Source organism: Sycon ciliatum, chromosome 2 (assembly GCF_964019385.1).
Source record: "Sycon ciliatum chromosome 2, ocSycCili1.1, whole genome shotgun sequence".
Classification (NCBI taxonomy): Eukaryota; Metazoa; Porifera; class Calcarea; order Leucosolenida; family Sycettidae; genus Sycon; species Sycon ciliatum.
This window is the reverse complement of record NC_088644.1, coordinates 6,398,859-6,414,845: the sequence shown is the minus strand read 5'-3', so window position 1 is coordinate 6,414,845 and position 15,987 is coordinate 6,398,859. Positions and strand designations below refer to the sequence as shown.

Sequence of the window (15,987 nt, the reverse complement as noted above, 5' to 3'; positions counted from 1 at the left end):
CTGTCGACAGGCCGACACTCTTGCTCTGTTCATTAATATGGTTAAACTTCACCTAGGGTTCCCAGTAAAAAGGCAGCAGCCTGTTGGGACTCCCCTAGTAAAATAATAAAAACTACTACTACTACTACTACTACTAAGAACTGCTGGGAGTGTGGCAGTGATGGTCATGGTTGCAAGAGCTGCAGCCCCGGCTATAGTGTCCAGGGCGGCCGGTGCGTGGTGCAGGTGCAGTGCACCAACGGCCAGATCTACTCGGAAGAGGCCGGCTCGTGCGTGGCGTGCGGCCCGCTCTGTGAGCGCTGTGCCAGCCCGTCTCAGTGTGCCGTGTGCCTGACTGGCTCTAAGCTCTGGCAGGATCAGTGCTGGGTGAGCTGTCCCACGCTGGCGTCCGTGCAAGAAGGTCATGATCTGTGCGTGGCGTGCAGCGACGATTGCAACGGCTGCGGGCGAACCAACGACATCTGCACGGCTTGCAAGTCGCCCAATTGCCAAAGGTACTCTGGACGAATGGCACGTGCTTGACACAAAGCCCTTCCGGATCTGTCGCCGTGGACAGCGTGTGCAAGGTATGCCCTGTGTCCTGTTTGCAATGTCGTGCCGACATGACCTGTACCCTATGCAAGCCCTCCACTCTAATCTTGCCTGGCTCCAGAGGTTCCGGCTGCGTGACCTCCTGTCCGCCAGGCTTCCGTGCCGACACAAGCGGCAGCTTGCACCGTTGCGAACCGTGCAACGCTGAACTGCTGTGTGCGGCCTGTACGGAGTCTGCGGGCGCGTGCAGTTCGTGTGATGGTGGCCGTGTGCTGTTGGCTAGTGGTCAATGTGCTGACCAGTGCCCAGATGGATATGCTGTTGATGGCTTGGGCAAGACATGTCAGCGCTGCTCTGTCCCTGGCTGTGTAGATTGCACTAACGATGCGCAGTCCTGTGCTATGTGCTCTGAGGACATGTTGCGTTTGACTGTGGCTGGCTCCGTGTCATGCGTAGCCTCCTGCCCAGCCGGTTACTTTGGATCTGAAGGTGCACGCGAATGCCAGCCGTGTGCCAGCGAGTGTAAATCATGTACCACGGCGGCTGACTCCTGCTCCAGCTGTCAGCCGTCGCTGCTGCTGCATGGCAGCGTGTGCCTGCGCGGGTGCCCGCAGGAAACGTTTGCCCAGTCAAAGGGCGGTGTGTGCGTGGCGTGCGATCCGTCCTGTGCCCTCTGCAGAGGTCCCGGCGCTAACGACTGCGCGCGCTGTAGCGAGTCCGGCTACAAAGTGGACATGCTGTACGGCTGTGTGTCGTCCACGTGTAGGCAAGGTCAGTACGCTAATGCCACACACTGTATCCCATGCAGCACGGTGTGCGCCGAATGCAATGGATCAGCCGAGCAGTGCACGGCCTGTCCAACGGGAAAGTCCCTGATGCACGCGCAGTGCCTTGATGCATGCCTGAGTGGGTTTGTGGAGGACTTGCGTGGCATGTGCGTGGAGTGCAAGCGTAACTGTGCCGCATGCGCGCCGGGCAAGGTGCGTCTGGCCGGCGAATGCGTGCAGGGCTGTCCAGCGCATGGCAATGCGCGCGTCAACAGCGTGTGCGTCAAGTGTGTGGACGCGTCGTGCCGCTTGTGCCCTCGCTCGGCAGACCAGTGCTTGGACTGTCAGCTGCCCAATCGCTATCTGCTGGAGGGGCACTGTGTGGCCACGTGTCCCGCCGGCCAGTTTGCCTACGGCCGTAACATCTGCTCCACGTGTCACTCGTCATGTGCAGCGTGCGTGTCCGACAGTCCAGACTCCTGTACGGCATGTCACCGACCGTCCGTGCTGCAGTCCGGCTCGTGTTTATCGACGTGCGATGATGGCTTCTTTCCGCAGGCGGTGGCGGCGGTTGGTGGCGTCAAGTTGAGGGCCGCTGTGTGCACTGCGTGTAATGCCCGCTATCTGCACTGTGAGTCGGCCGGTGTGTGTACTACGTGCAAGACCGGCTTTGCTCTGGCCGCCGGTAGCAAGACCTGTGTGAGCGAGTGCAATGCCGGCGAGGTGTTGGACGTCTCGGCGCAGCGCTGCATCGCGTGCCCGCCTGGCTGCTCAACTTGCTCGCAGTCCGGCAAGTGTACCCGGTGCCAGGGCCAGCGCTGGGTACATCACGGTCAGTGCCTGCTGGAGTGCCCGCCACGCTTCTACCCGGAGTCGGCAACGGGGGCTCGCTGTCGCAAGTGCCATGCCGGCTGTGCGACGTGCAGCGGGCCCTCGGTGTGTCGCACCTGCATCGCCGGCCTGTTCCGCCACGCGGACGGGCTGTGCAGGGCCGAGTGTCCAAGCGGTGAGTACATACACCGTGACGGGGGTGCATGTCACAGGTGCAATTCACTGTGCTTGACGTGCGCAGGTCCGGGTGAGAGTGACTGCGTCCAGTGTAAAGCTGTGCTGCCCAATGGCTGGTACTCTCGCCAGGACGGCAGCTGTGGAAGGTGCCACGCGTCGTGCAAGGCCTGCGCTGGTACTGCAACAAAGTGCGTTTCCTGCCGCGCCTCTCAGAAGCTGGTCAACGGCGTGTGTCTGGAGGTTCCTACGTCCTGTGGATCATCTCACTATCTGGATAAGAAGATTGGCCGATGCTTGCCCTGTGCTGATAACTGTGAGCAGTGCAGTAATGACGGCGGCGCTGTTGTGTGCGACAGGTGTGCCGTGACGCATCGCAAATCGCCCGTCGACGGTCGCTGCTATCCGTGCTGTACCGTCTCGGCCATCAGCACCACTCCGCCGTGCTGTGCTTGCTCACCAGACGACAGTGCTCTGACATGCTCACCCGGCTCCTTCTCCACCGCACCATCGTCGACATCCGAGTCCTCGACGCACGGCAGCAGCCAGGTTGTTGAGGTGGTTCATCGCAATCGACAGGGCGTGCAGCCGACTGCTCGGCCCGACGACGAAGACGTGAGAATGCGAGCAAAGCGGCCGGGTGGTGTTGGTGGTGGAACTGACCAAGCACACACGTCTCGCAATGTGGCAGCCCGAGCTGTTGCCGTAGTTGTTGCCGGCATCGTGGCCTTCCTTGCCGTCATCTATTGTCATGCTGGTTTACCGACGTCTGGGTACTGGCTGGACACCGTCGGTGCAGTACAAGCGACTTGCCGTCGCTGACGAGGCTGCCGATGACGAAGAGGTCGACCTCTGAGCAGCAGATCTGCTGCTGAAGTAGTAAACTTACCACTCTAGTGTTGACTGCCCTTAATAGTATGTATCTTTTTTGTATGCGGTGGATTGGATTGCGTTTCAAACTACACATCCCCCCGCCCGGTAAAAGGATGTGCTGTGCTGTGCCGCATGCCATCCCGCCGCCACCACGGTCAGTGCCTGCCGGTCTGGCTCTGACCTCTGCGTGCTTGGCCACACTCCGTGGAGCTAGTACTCACACGCTCGCTCATGCATGTACGTCGAGTTGATTCTCACTTGGTATGAGCTGCTGCTGCTGCGTGTGTGTGCGTGTGTGCGCGTGTGTGTGTGTGTGCGTGTGTGTGTATGTCGTAGTATGTAGGATTCTAGACTTGAGTGACTGTTATCAAGGTATACCACGTGGCAAACTGTCAGCCATGCGTTGAACACCACCCACCGTGCCCCAGGCGTAGCACACACACACACACACACACACACACACACACACACACACACACACACACACACACACACACACACACACACACACACACACACACACACACACACACACACACACACACACACACACACACACACACACACACACACACACACACACACACACACACACACACACACACACACACACACACACACACACACACACACACACACACACACACACACACACACACACACACACACACACACACACACACACACACACACACACACACACACACACACACACACACACACACACACACACACACACACACACACACACACACACACACACACACACACACACACACACACACACACACACACACACACACACACACACACACACACACACACACACACACACACACACACACACACACACACACACACACACACACACACACACACACACACACACACACACACACACACACACACACACACACACACACACACACACACACACACACACACACACACACACACACACACACACACACACACACACACACACACACACACACACACACACACACACACACACACACACACACACACACACACACACACACACACACACACACACACACACACACACACACACACACACACACACACACACACACACACACACACACACACACACACACACACACACACACACACACACACACACACACACACACACACACACACACACACACACACACACACACACACACACACACACACACACACACACACACACACACACACACACACACACACACACACACACACACACACACACACACACACACACACACACACACACACACACACACACACACACACACACACACACACACACACACACACACACACACACACACACACACACACACACACACACACACACACACACACACACACACACACACACACACACACACACACACACACACACACACACACACACACACACACACACACACACACACACACACACACACACACACACACACACACACACACACACACACACACACACACACACACACACACACACACACACACACACACACACACACACACACACACACACACACACACACACACACACACACACACACACACACACACACACACACACACACACACACACACACACACACACACACACACACACACACACACACACACACACACACACACACACACACACACACACACACACACACACACACACACACACACACACACACACACACACACACACACACACACACACACACACACACACACACACACACACACACACACACACACACACACACACACACACACACACACACACACACACACACACACACACACACACACACACACACACACACACACACACACACACACACACACACACACACACACACACACACACACACACACACACACACACACACACACACACACACACACACACACACACACACACACACACACACACACACACACACACACACACACACACACACACACACACACACACACACACACACACACACACACACACACACACACACACACACACACACACACACACACACACACACACACACACACACACACACACACACACACACACACACACACACACACACACACACACACACACACACACACACACACACACACACACACACACACACACACACACACACACACACACACACACACACACACACACACACACACACACACACACACACACACACACACACACACACACACACACACACACACACACACACACACACACACACACACACACACACACACACACACACACACACACACACACACACACACACACACACACACACACACACACACACACACACACACACACACACACACACACACACACACACACACACACACACACACACACACACACACACACACACACACACACACACACACACACACACACACACACACACACACACACACACACACACACACACACACACACACACACACACACACACACACACACACACACACACACACACACACACACACACACACACACACACACACACACACACACACACACACACACACACACACACACACACACACACACACACACACACACACACACACACACACACACACACACACACACACACACACACACACACACACACACACACACACACACACACACACACACACACACACACACACACACAGCGCATGATATCAGTTTGCCGTTGCCTGCGTGAATGCAATGGCGCTCGGTTTCCTTTCTTCTCTATTTTTTATTACTATTCAGTATGTCTATAATGCTACTACTTTCCACTAGCTGAGCATGTCAACAATGCGTGTCCCATCATGCTCACGTTTCTTCTGTCCTGTGTCCATTTTTAGCTCTTTCTTCCCTCCTTCTCAATTCCCCAGACGGAGGATGGTTTGCATAAGCGTGACCAGTGTGTTGTATCAAGTTTCGTCTTTGCCTCGATCAACTCTGCCCCATTTTACCATTAATTTTAACCGGACTCTGATTTCTTGGTGTTTCTGCCCTAGTTCCCCTACTCATGGCCCACCATAATTATTAATATACACATCGTGATCATGAACATGGTTTTTTCACTGGAATTCTAGTTCAAACGTGTACCACAAATCTATTCTGTATTGAGCTTTGTGCAATGTATTCGGGGGAGGATAATCTATGCACAGCTGTGTGCGTGCGTGTGTGTTTTGAGTCTCTCTCCCCTCTCCCGGGGAGACCCACGTGACCAGCTTTGGCAGTGAGCAACAAGTGTATGTGTGTGTGTGTGTGTGTGTGTGTGTGCGCGCGTCTTTCTTCTCTTTCTCAGACTCTTCCTGACTTTTCTTTCATTCTCCTGGGTGGTTACCAACAGCCAGTGCATGCCGGAGAATGTTGTGTGATGGTGTGTGCGGGGAAAAAAATGAAAAGACCAAAAATAGGGATTCACTGGCCAGAAAAGTCACGTCAACTAATGATAGCTGTATGGTGTAGACCAGGCTGAATAGTGACGGTCAATTCTTCAGCCTTGCAAGCTGTTGAATGGTGCAATCCCAGCACAAGTTGCTATGGCTTCTGCCGTAGCATTGCTATCATTGCCTCCGGCGATGGGTGTCACAGGTGTGTGTGTGTGTGTGTGTGTGTGTGTGTGTGTGTGTGTGTGTGTGTGTGTGTGTGTGTGTGTGTGTGTGTGTGTGTGTGTGTGTGTGTGTGTTATCTGGCGCAAGTCTTGATCTGTCCCATTCAGATATTGTTCGCTATCGTTGCTATTAGAGGAAATCTGTGGGTGCCCATCCAGTGCATTTGCAGATTTGCGTGCTTCTTTTGCGACTGGCGTATACATGGTACATGGTGTGTGTACCAACCTGTCGGAAGGCTACCTTCTTGCCAAAGCATCTGGAAGTTGACTAGTTTCGGCTCCACAATCCAGTGTGTTGTCACTATAATAGCTTTCATGGCTGAGGTTGTTGGTATGTCTGTTGGCTCTGGGTTCCCAGTACTCAGTAGCCGAGGCTGGTTGGTAAAGTACATGTAAGTCCAATTTCACTTCAAGGTACCAGTTCATCTAGTGTCTGCTTCTATCAAAGCAGTGTGCTGTCTATACTGGTTACCCCAGCAAGTGTAGGGTGTGCATAGGTAACCGTCTTGGCCGTTTTATGCCGATGTATTCCGTGTGGTGTAGACCAGGTGTGCCTTGGTGGTCGATTCACATGGCTTCGACAGTTGTGTGGATTAGACAGTTATCTGGCGAAAGTCTTGATCTATCTCATTCAGATCTTGTTTGCTATCAATGCTATAAGAGAAAATCTATATCCAGTGCATTTACAGATTTGCGTGCTTCTCTTGTGGTGGGCGTATACATGGTATGATTGATTCGGAATTTCCGGCGATTTACCGAGAATAAAATACCCCCCTCCCCCCTCCCAACTGTCCACTTGTACAGATGCTGAGCTGGGATACAATGCCCCTACATAATACCTTGCGTACATGACAATCATTGTACAGTCCATGCATAAAATAAGATGAGCGCTGGCTCTGGCGAGCTCCCGTGTTTGGCGATTTTTCGTGATTTTATCGCACACAGTTTAGTGCCCGGAAATTTGAGGTTAGAAAAAGGGTCCAGAAAGGGTACCTCAACTCTGCCAACTGGGGTTCGAACCAGACAATGCAGTGATGCAAGTGGAGTAAAACGGATTGGATTATCATGGCCATTCCCAGTGTTTACAAGACAAACCTGGCCGAAATCCTATTCTTCCTATGGCTTGCTTTTCGGAGAAATGGACTTCAGAAACATAATGGGAAGAGCATTCCATGGGGGATTGCAGAAAAAATTGTGCAAAAACTCAAAATTTGACCCATTTATGGCCAAAAGCTAGGTTATCATCTTTGTCTGGACTGTAGTAGCATGCAGAGAGGGGCTGGCCAGAAGGATGATGTACAGAGTGACTCGCAGTGCTCTAGGATAGGGCAACGCACACACTGGACTTTCGGGATTTACACGTACTTGGTAAACAGTCGTCAACCGACCTAATTCCTGGCAGTCCTGCCCTGTCCGTGATGTAATGACAGTCTTAGCATCATGTCGCTTGTAGTCAATAGAGAGGTTTTAAAAGGTGCACGTTATTTCTGACGTGACGCGCAATTTCACGTCAAACTCTGCGTAAAACTCCAAATTTCGACGTGAACTGCAGGTCACTCGCGTTGATTACTCGCAGCTCGCGTCGGAATTTGGAGTCTTACGCCAAATTTGACGTGAAATTGCGCGTCACGACGGAAATAACGTGCTCTCTATTCTCTAATGACCATGATGACCCAGATTGCCAGAACCACCAGCTACAGTATACAGGCCAACTCATCAACATCAGTCATCATCCTACAGCTAGTACATGATGTGGTACAGGACACACAGTGACATGCTTCTGTAGACCTGTCGTCCAGTGCACAATACTACAGAGCCAGGTGGTGTGGTGTGCATGGTCACCGATGTCCGTCGTGTATTGTTCACGTTTCGTCCCTCCTATGAGCGAGCAAGTCGGAGCTCGTTTGGCGTCGCGCTGATGGCTCGTCGTGCTAAACTGAACAAAGTCGATTTTTCGAAGTGTCAAGCTACGGTCTAGGGTCGTGTGGAGTATGGTTTTCCGTACCGCAACTAATCTAGAGCTTGATGTGTTTACCATGTTTACGCTGCAAAGACTGAAAATCAGTCTACATGTACAATACATACCAACATGTTTGATCGTGAGCTGAACAACACCGACGCGCCCGTGTGAAGTACGGTACATGTACGTTCTAACCCCAGAGGCTCAGTTACCTGTTGTCAGTGTTGACTGTTGTCTCTGGCTCGATCTCACTTTCACGGAGAAGTACGTGGACGTCATATCACCACCGCTTCGTCCTGCCTTGGTGTTTGCTGCAGCTGAGGGTTGTCGAGAGTCTTCCTCTTGCTCCACTGAGCCTGTAGTGTGCTGTAGCGGTGTAGGCTGTAGGCGGTCGTATGTCCTGTGGACGAGACCGGGCATAGCCACACATCTGTCCCGAGTTGTGCCGAGGCGTTCACTAGAGCCTTCACCCCGCCTCCCCCGCCGCCATCCACGTTGTGACGGTCTCAGAAGAATATTACTAGTTTGCTGGGCGTGCCTTGCAATAGAGATTGTCTGTGCCTGCCGACATGGAGAATCACGAACCGTCGAACGACTCCGGCATCAGTGACGAAGAGGATGCGGCTCAAGTCAACCAGGCAATACAGGCCAAACAAGCCGGTAAGCGTGAAGCCACCGTTCAGTTGGATCATGGTGCGCGCCGCGTGACTGTTCGTGCCCTGGCCTTCGCCTGCGACGGTGACCTGCTCGTGAGCGGCGATGGCGACGGTCGTGTTCGGGTGTGGAACTCAAACTCCGCACAACTCCACTACACGCAGCACAAACATGACGGCGCCATTACATCAGTGACCTCGGCTGTTGGTGGCGACGCGCGCGATCTGGCCGCGTCCTGCGGTGCCGATGCGAAAGTTCACGTGTGGGAGGTGCGCTCCAATCTGAGCTTGTTCTTTCTGAGCACGCACACTGCCACGGTGTGGAAAGCGGTGTTCGCGCCTCGCGGTGCTGTTCAGCTGGCAACATGCTCTGCGGATCACACTGCTCGCGTGTGGGAGACCCGCAGTGGACGGGCGACGTGCATTCTGAAAGGCCACCAAGCCGGCGTGGTGGGCATTGCGTGGTCGCCGGACGGCAGTAGGAACATCGCCACTTGCTCGTGGGATCGCACAGCGCGCGTCTGGAACGGCCTGACCGGACGGTGCCTGCACGTTCTGTCGGCACACCACGACTGGGTGACGGCCGTTGCGTACAATGGCGACGGAACGGCCTTGGCTACTTGTTCCAATGACTGCACTGTGCGTGTGTGGAGCCCCCTGTCCGGCAAGCAGGTAAGAACACGGGTGTCGATCCGAACAGATGCCCTCCCTGTCCCGCTAGCACACACGTCTGTTTGTTGGCGATTTGGGATCATGATTGTGACCCAGAAAGCTGGAGGAGAAGTTTCATTCATTTTTCGGAGTAAAATGCAAGATTCCCAGAAGCACAATACCGCAGTCATATCCTCACAGAATTAGAAGTGTGTGTGGCTGAGCATCGATGTCCATCAGTGTAACTGAAGGAGTGTGGTGTCTCAAACAGCGCATGGATCACGAATGCTGATTGTGTGCTATGGGGCAAAGTGTGATGTGACATGTGCTGGGGTATTCGTAAAGCCTGATGTGTAGGGGCAAAGCAGCCAGTCCATTGTGGCCTGGCGTTGTTCTCAGCACTTTTCTACCAATCAACCTTGTTTCGGTTATGGTGAATGAGGCATAGAATAGTATGCTGAGTAGTTAAACCCTGTGTACTAGTCGATGGTTGGTTCTTGTGGCAGTTGTCTGAACTGGTTCCGACTACATCTAGGATATGTACAGTTGCGCTCACTGAAGTCCGACCGGCTGTGCAAAGCTGGCGCCCTCAACTAGCACGCCCTTGACGTTCTGGAAGTGGTGCGAATGCGGCCTGACTTACACATGTACAAATACAGTGATGTAATCGGAACTGGTCCAGGGCGTCAGCTTTGCACTGTGGGTCGGATTTCAGTGAGCGCAACTGTATGTGACTGAGTGCTTTGCACTTTGCAGCCCGTGTAGAGACGTAGACGCAACATCCCTGCTGCTGACTCTTCAAGTGGTGAATGTTGTATGTTGTAGCCCTCGCAATCGATCGGGTGGCGTGGGTTGTTCCTTTTGGAGATGAGATAGACCCAGGGTTCTAGCCAAAGGAGGGTGGGGGGGGGGCAGCACCCTCCTACTCTGATCGAGCCCCCGGCTGTGAAAATGCGGCGTCTAGACGTCCCCCTACTCTTTTGGTCGATTTTTGTGTTTTTCATGCCCTTCAACGAAAATGCAGTCGGCAGTCACTACTAGAGGGTTCATGAAGACACACTTATCATAGGCTGTGGGGGGGGGGGGGGGGGGGGGGCTCGGGGGTTTGCCTTACGTTGCATTTCACATGGCAAGACATTGTTGAAAAATGGAAAAATGGGTTACGGGGTGACTGTATCCCATGCCCCCCCCCCCCCCTACAATTTTGACCTGGCTAGAACCCTGAGGCCTGTCAGAACAGTCTTGCAGCATTGCAGAGAGTGGTCCTAATCACCAGGCAATCAGTATAACTGTATACTATGCTTTGCTTCCAATGAGAGAGAGAGCCTACTTCCCCGGCAACATTGTCACTGTCTGCTTGTAGTAAGCAGATGGCGGATTTAACGGCGTGTTTTACCTGAACAGATATTGTTTTTTTGGAGAGCGTTTATGCTCCATTGTAGCATTGTCACCTTTCCACTAGACCTCCAACCCGTTGCGGTAGTACACGAAGAGTTCTCGATTGTTTCCAAATTTTCACCCAGGAGGGCATGATCATTGTGGCGGGCTGGAGGCTTAGTGAAAAGAAAACATTATTATTTTAGGTCATACTGTGATCCAGGCTGTAACTGCTCGCCGCTTTCCGTACTGCCGTGGTCCTCCGTGCAGGCCGCTTTGGTAGATAACGCTGATTGTAAAGTAACTGGTGGTGGTGTTAATGGATATTATAGCGTAACGTGTACTCAGTGTAGCTCTTTGGTCTTCTTTTCTTCTTATAAAGTAATCCTTGGCTCTCCACCCGAGTCAAATTATTTGAATATAGAGACTCAAAGGTTCTGCAAAACAGAAATTCGAACGAAGTTTCGTGACGGGCCTTGCAAAAATGTGCACGAATTTTCGCACGAACTTTGTGTTCTGCACATTTTCGTAGCCTGCACACGCCAAGTGCACGTACGCCATGACCCGATCTCACGAAACTTCCCACGAAAGTTCATTTCGCGTTCCCGGCAAGTTTCGCGTCCAAAGTTGTGAATGTTCGTGCGAAGTTTCTCACTTCCTGACGCAGAGCGAAAGTTTGTACGCGTTTTGGTTTTGCAGAACCTCTCTTATATTCAAACATTATGGCTAAAACCTGAAAGTGGGGATGCGACTTATAATCAAGTGCGACTTGTAATCGAGGAAATACGGTAGAGTCTACATGTTGAAAATACAGTAATACAAGACAGAGTGTCTGACGTGCGGATCTTATATGTTGTCCTGCTTGTGATGTTTGCAGGTGCTTGTCCTGCAGGACCATGCCAGCGACGTGAACATGATCGTCTTCAACAACTCACTGCTGGCATCAGCCAGTCGCGACCGCACCGTGCGATTGGTCGACCTGCAGAAGCAGTCCACACGCTCCACTCTCACCAGTCACCGTGACAACATACCGTTCATCGGGTTCGTTCCGGTTGCCGCGACAACTCGGCAGCGCACCCCGTCGTACACGGCGAACTCTCACGACGCCATACTCGTAACGTGCTGTGACGATGGCACCGTTCGCTTGTGGGACACACGCACCTCCGACGTCCTGGAGATTCTTACCGGCCTGGAGGAGCCCGTGGTGGCCTGGGACGCTACGGAAGGCTGCCGGGTGGTGGCCGCGGCCTCGCGAGACGGTAAAGTCTGCATGTGGAACAGAGGTGGGGAGAAATCACGTGGCAAATGCGCCATCCTATGAGCAGGTCTCCATTGCGTGTGACACTGGCAGTTGATTCGGACTGTAAGCTCACCAGTCTGCGTTTCGTTTGCTGAGACTACAAGGGCCATAGGGGATACAGTATCACTCAGCAGTGCTGTGACGTCACAGGAAATTACATAAGTTATATTTATGCTTCGAAGTAGGAGAACACAATCATGTTGTTCTGGTGTGAACCTCTTCAGATGTTATTGACCAATCATAGGCCATATACATGTACTTGTACATGGCTCAGTCTAACCCCCGCCCCAACACCTCTCCAACTCGTCCCACGTCCAGACTTGAAGCCCATTCGTAGTATCTGGCGGTGCAGCCTTTCCTGCCAACGGCCGCTCACAGTGGATCTCTAGTCGCCGCAGTGCACTGTTCTGTATCTCCATGGCCTGACTGGGATCTAGCAATGCCTATTGTACGTTATTATAATATTTTTGCATTCTGTAGTGGAGGTAGAAATCCGGTGCCGGGATGCCCGGGGTCGGCGCCCTTACTTGCTTAGCGCGTACATGTACTGTACCCCATGTAAAAAAACTGGACCTGCAGTGCGTACGGCTGCAAGGCCAGCGCCCCGTGCCCGCTTGACTTCTCAACAGAATCTGATGTCAATGTCTGCAACAGCACAATGTACATGCGCGGAATGACTGTATAGTTTTGCTGTGAGTACACTTGACCACATTGCTGTACCCGATGATTTCCTTTATCCGCACAATTGTTTAGTCTCTAGTCTCTACAGTACAGGCAACCTTAGATCATCATTCATCATTCCTAAGAAAACATGTAGTGGCAATACCGCCACACTCAAATACAGCTTTCTTTCAGTTTCTAAAGTTTTCAATGTACAGAATAAAATATGTAGGCGATAGTCATCCTTCATGGTGCATGCACTTTTGTCTTGGTCATCAATTTTTTTCACATCGACCAGCTTGTGGCGCCGCGTGAACAACTGACTTTTTTGGTTTTCAAGCCGAGACGCGGTGCGTGTGAGTGTGTGTGTTTGTGTGTGCTCCGTTGTGGATTTGCCCGACACAAGTGCTCGCCAGCAACATCACCAGCAGAGGCATCTTCTGACACACTTGAGTCACCAGTTACGAACAATGTGTCCTGCGAACGCTGCAGCTTCAAGGCATGAAGCGTCACAAGTGCAGCCGTGGCTCGGCCAGAGCAACCAACACAGACCGCAGCTCCTTCTGCATCGTTTGCAATTGCGGTCGGCGTTTCAGTAGACCACAGGACCTATCCCGTCATCGCCCATCGCCCCTACTGTTCCGAACCTGCTCAACCCCCCCCCCCCCATGGCATGGGGTCCGCATAGCCAGAATATGGCGGCGTGTCCAAGGTCCAAGGTCCAAGGTTTGTGTGTGTGCATGGCTGTGTGCATGTAGAGTAAAACCTGTCAAGGCGACCACTTGGATAAGGTGACCACCTGTCCAAGAAGACCACTGAAACCAGGACCAAGGGATGCTATTTCCAGTCAAATGACCCTGGATAAGGAGACCACCTGGTAGCAGAGACCACGCTTTGAAGGTCCCTTGAGCGGTCGTCTTAGACAGGTTTCGTTGTATGTATGCTTACACCTGTGTGCATCCATTCACACTGCCCAAATAGCCGTCCCATCCAGTGACAGGAGAAACGTGCTTCGGACTCAGATCAGACATTCGCATCCATACGTTCTGTTTGGGGTATGACACCTGCACTAGGCTGCAGTACGGGTGCCCTGTTATCATGGTTATGAAGTTTGGTATGGTGTATTGGGGGGGGGGGGGGGGGGGGGGGGGGGGCATGTACAGTACAATCATGAAACTGTCCCCTGGAGTCGAGGATCAGGAGTCAAGCTCTAAACTTGGAGTCGAGCTTTTTTGTTGTGTTGATTTTCAGTGAGTTTGGGATTTTATTCATATGATCTGACACATCTGACAGAAGGGAGTGTAGCAGCTACTTTATACCTGACATCGGCGGAATCAATTATTGCAGGTTAGAACTTGAGTGACTTGTTTTGACGGCTACTCCGGCCTGGATGAGTTCTACGCGGTAGCTAGCGGTAATGTTTGACGGCGTTGCGGACACAACAGCTGCAAGCGGTGCGACTGGCCTGGGACTACGAGTGACTGTAAAGCAAGTATTTGAAGTAAACAATGTTCAAGTCCCTGATGAGTCACCATCGCCGGCATTGCCTTTGGCATTGTGCACTTCATAGATCTACGTCGAGTACTGAACTCTGTCCAAGACTCGAGTCAAGGCAAAAGTGAAGGTCACGGTGAAGTGATGCCGACACTTGCGCATCAGGCTTCCTGTCATAGCGCGCAACCTGTGCTGTGTGAGGATCTTGGGACCAGGACCGTGTTCCGGGCGTGTGGCAAGCATCATCATCAGGATAGGTGCGTAGATCTGGACACTTCAGTTCTTTGAAGTACACATACATTGAATAATCATGATAGAATAATAATCAGTGTTTCTCACAACTCTCGTACATCTGAGACCATACTACTCACTCTCAATACAACCCATATGCTAAATCAAGAGAACATAACCCCAAAGTGTGCACCTCTGCATATGGGGTCTGGCACGGCGCGCTGCCTGCATTACGTAGGCACGAACTGTGGGCCATTGCGTCGTTATGGATCTGCTCCGGTTTCCTGCTTCCAAATCCGCTTTCCTCGGAGACTTCGGATGGTTTCGTACGTGATGCGTCACGCACAGGCACTGCCTTTGAACTTATCATTTTGCACCTGACGTTGTTGGGACCAAACCGCAGGAGAACTCACGTCCAGGCAGCTGGATCGTCATTTCACTGCGTACTGCAGGCAGCGCGACGTGGACGGCTCCCATAGCTGGGGGATCAGGAGTTGCACACTCTTGGTGTTGTGTACCTCTTGCTAATTGTCTCTTTAGGGGCCGTCCGTAAATACATGTATTTACTTAGAGACGTCTAAGAGGTGTTTCATTCTTGACCCACCCACCCACCCCCAGACACGCCCCCCAATAATGCAGATAATACCACTCATAATAAACACCATACAGTGTAGTATGCACACATATACAGTACAGTCGACTCCACTTATAACGAACTCACATAGAGCGAATTTCGTGATATAGCGAACCCTTGTCCATGTCCCGGTTTGAACCCATACAATTGGACCCTTTGTAGCGAACAGTTACGTGTCCCTGTCTCCCTGCTGTCTACTCTGCCATT

General features: G+C 52.4%; 2 protein-coding genes across 2 annotated transcripts; both read left to right on the top strand.

The window, feature by feature from the left end:
- Window positions 1-534: 534 nt before the first annotated feature.
- LOC135808427 (proprotein convertase subtilisin/kexin type 5-like) lies at window positions 535-3,220 on the top strand. The gene has a single exon (XM_065321615.1). The coding sequence runs from the start codon at window positions 603-605 to the stop codon at window positions 3,123-3,125; it is 2,523 nt and encodes an 840-aa protein (XP_065177687.1). The 5' UTR covers window positions 535-602; the 3' UTR covers window positions 3,126-3,220.
- A 5,736-nt stretch (window positions 3,221-8,956) lies between these two features.
- Window positions 8,957-13,744, top strand: LOC135808424 (uncharacterized WD repeat-containing protein alr3466-like). The gene is made up of 2 exons (XM_065321612.1): window positions 8,957-10,105; window positions 12,339-13,744. The coding sequence occupies exons 1-2, from the start codon at window positions 9,350-9,352 to the stop codon at window positions 12,780-12,782; spliced, it is 1,200 nt and encodes a 399-aa protein (XP_065177684.1). The 5' UTR covers window positions 8,957-9,349; the 3' UTR covers window positions 12,783-13,744.
- Window positions 13,745-15,987: the final 2,243 nt, after the last annotated feature.

Excerpts from the sequence above, each read along its gene's own strand:
- LOC135808427 (XM_065321615.1), top strand. The coding sequence starts at position 603 with ATGACCTGTACCCTATGCAAGCCCTCCACTCTAATCTTGCCTGGCTCC.
- LOC135808424 (XM_065321612.1), top strand. The coding sequence starts at position 9,350 with ATGGAGAATCACGAACCGTCGAACGACTCCGGCATCAGTGACGAAGAG. Across the intron at positions 10,106-12,338 it reads GCCCCCTGTCCGGCAAGCAG|GTGCTTGTCCTGCAGGACCA; the intron begins GTAAGAACACGG and ends TGATGTTTGCAG.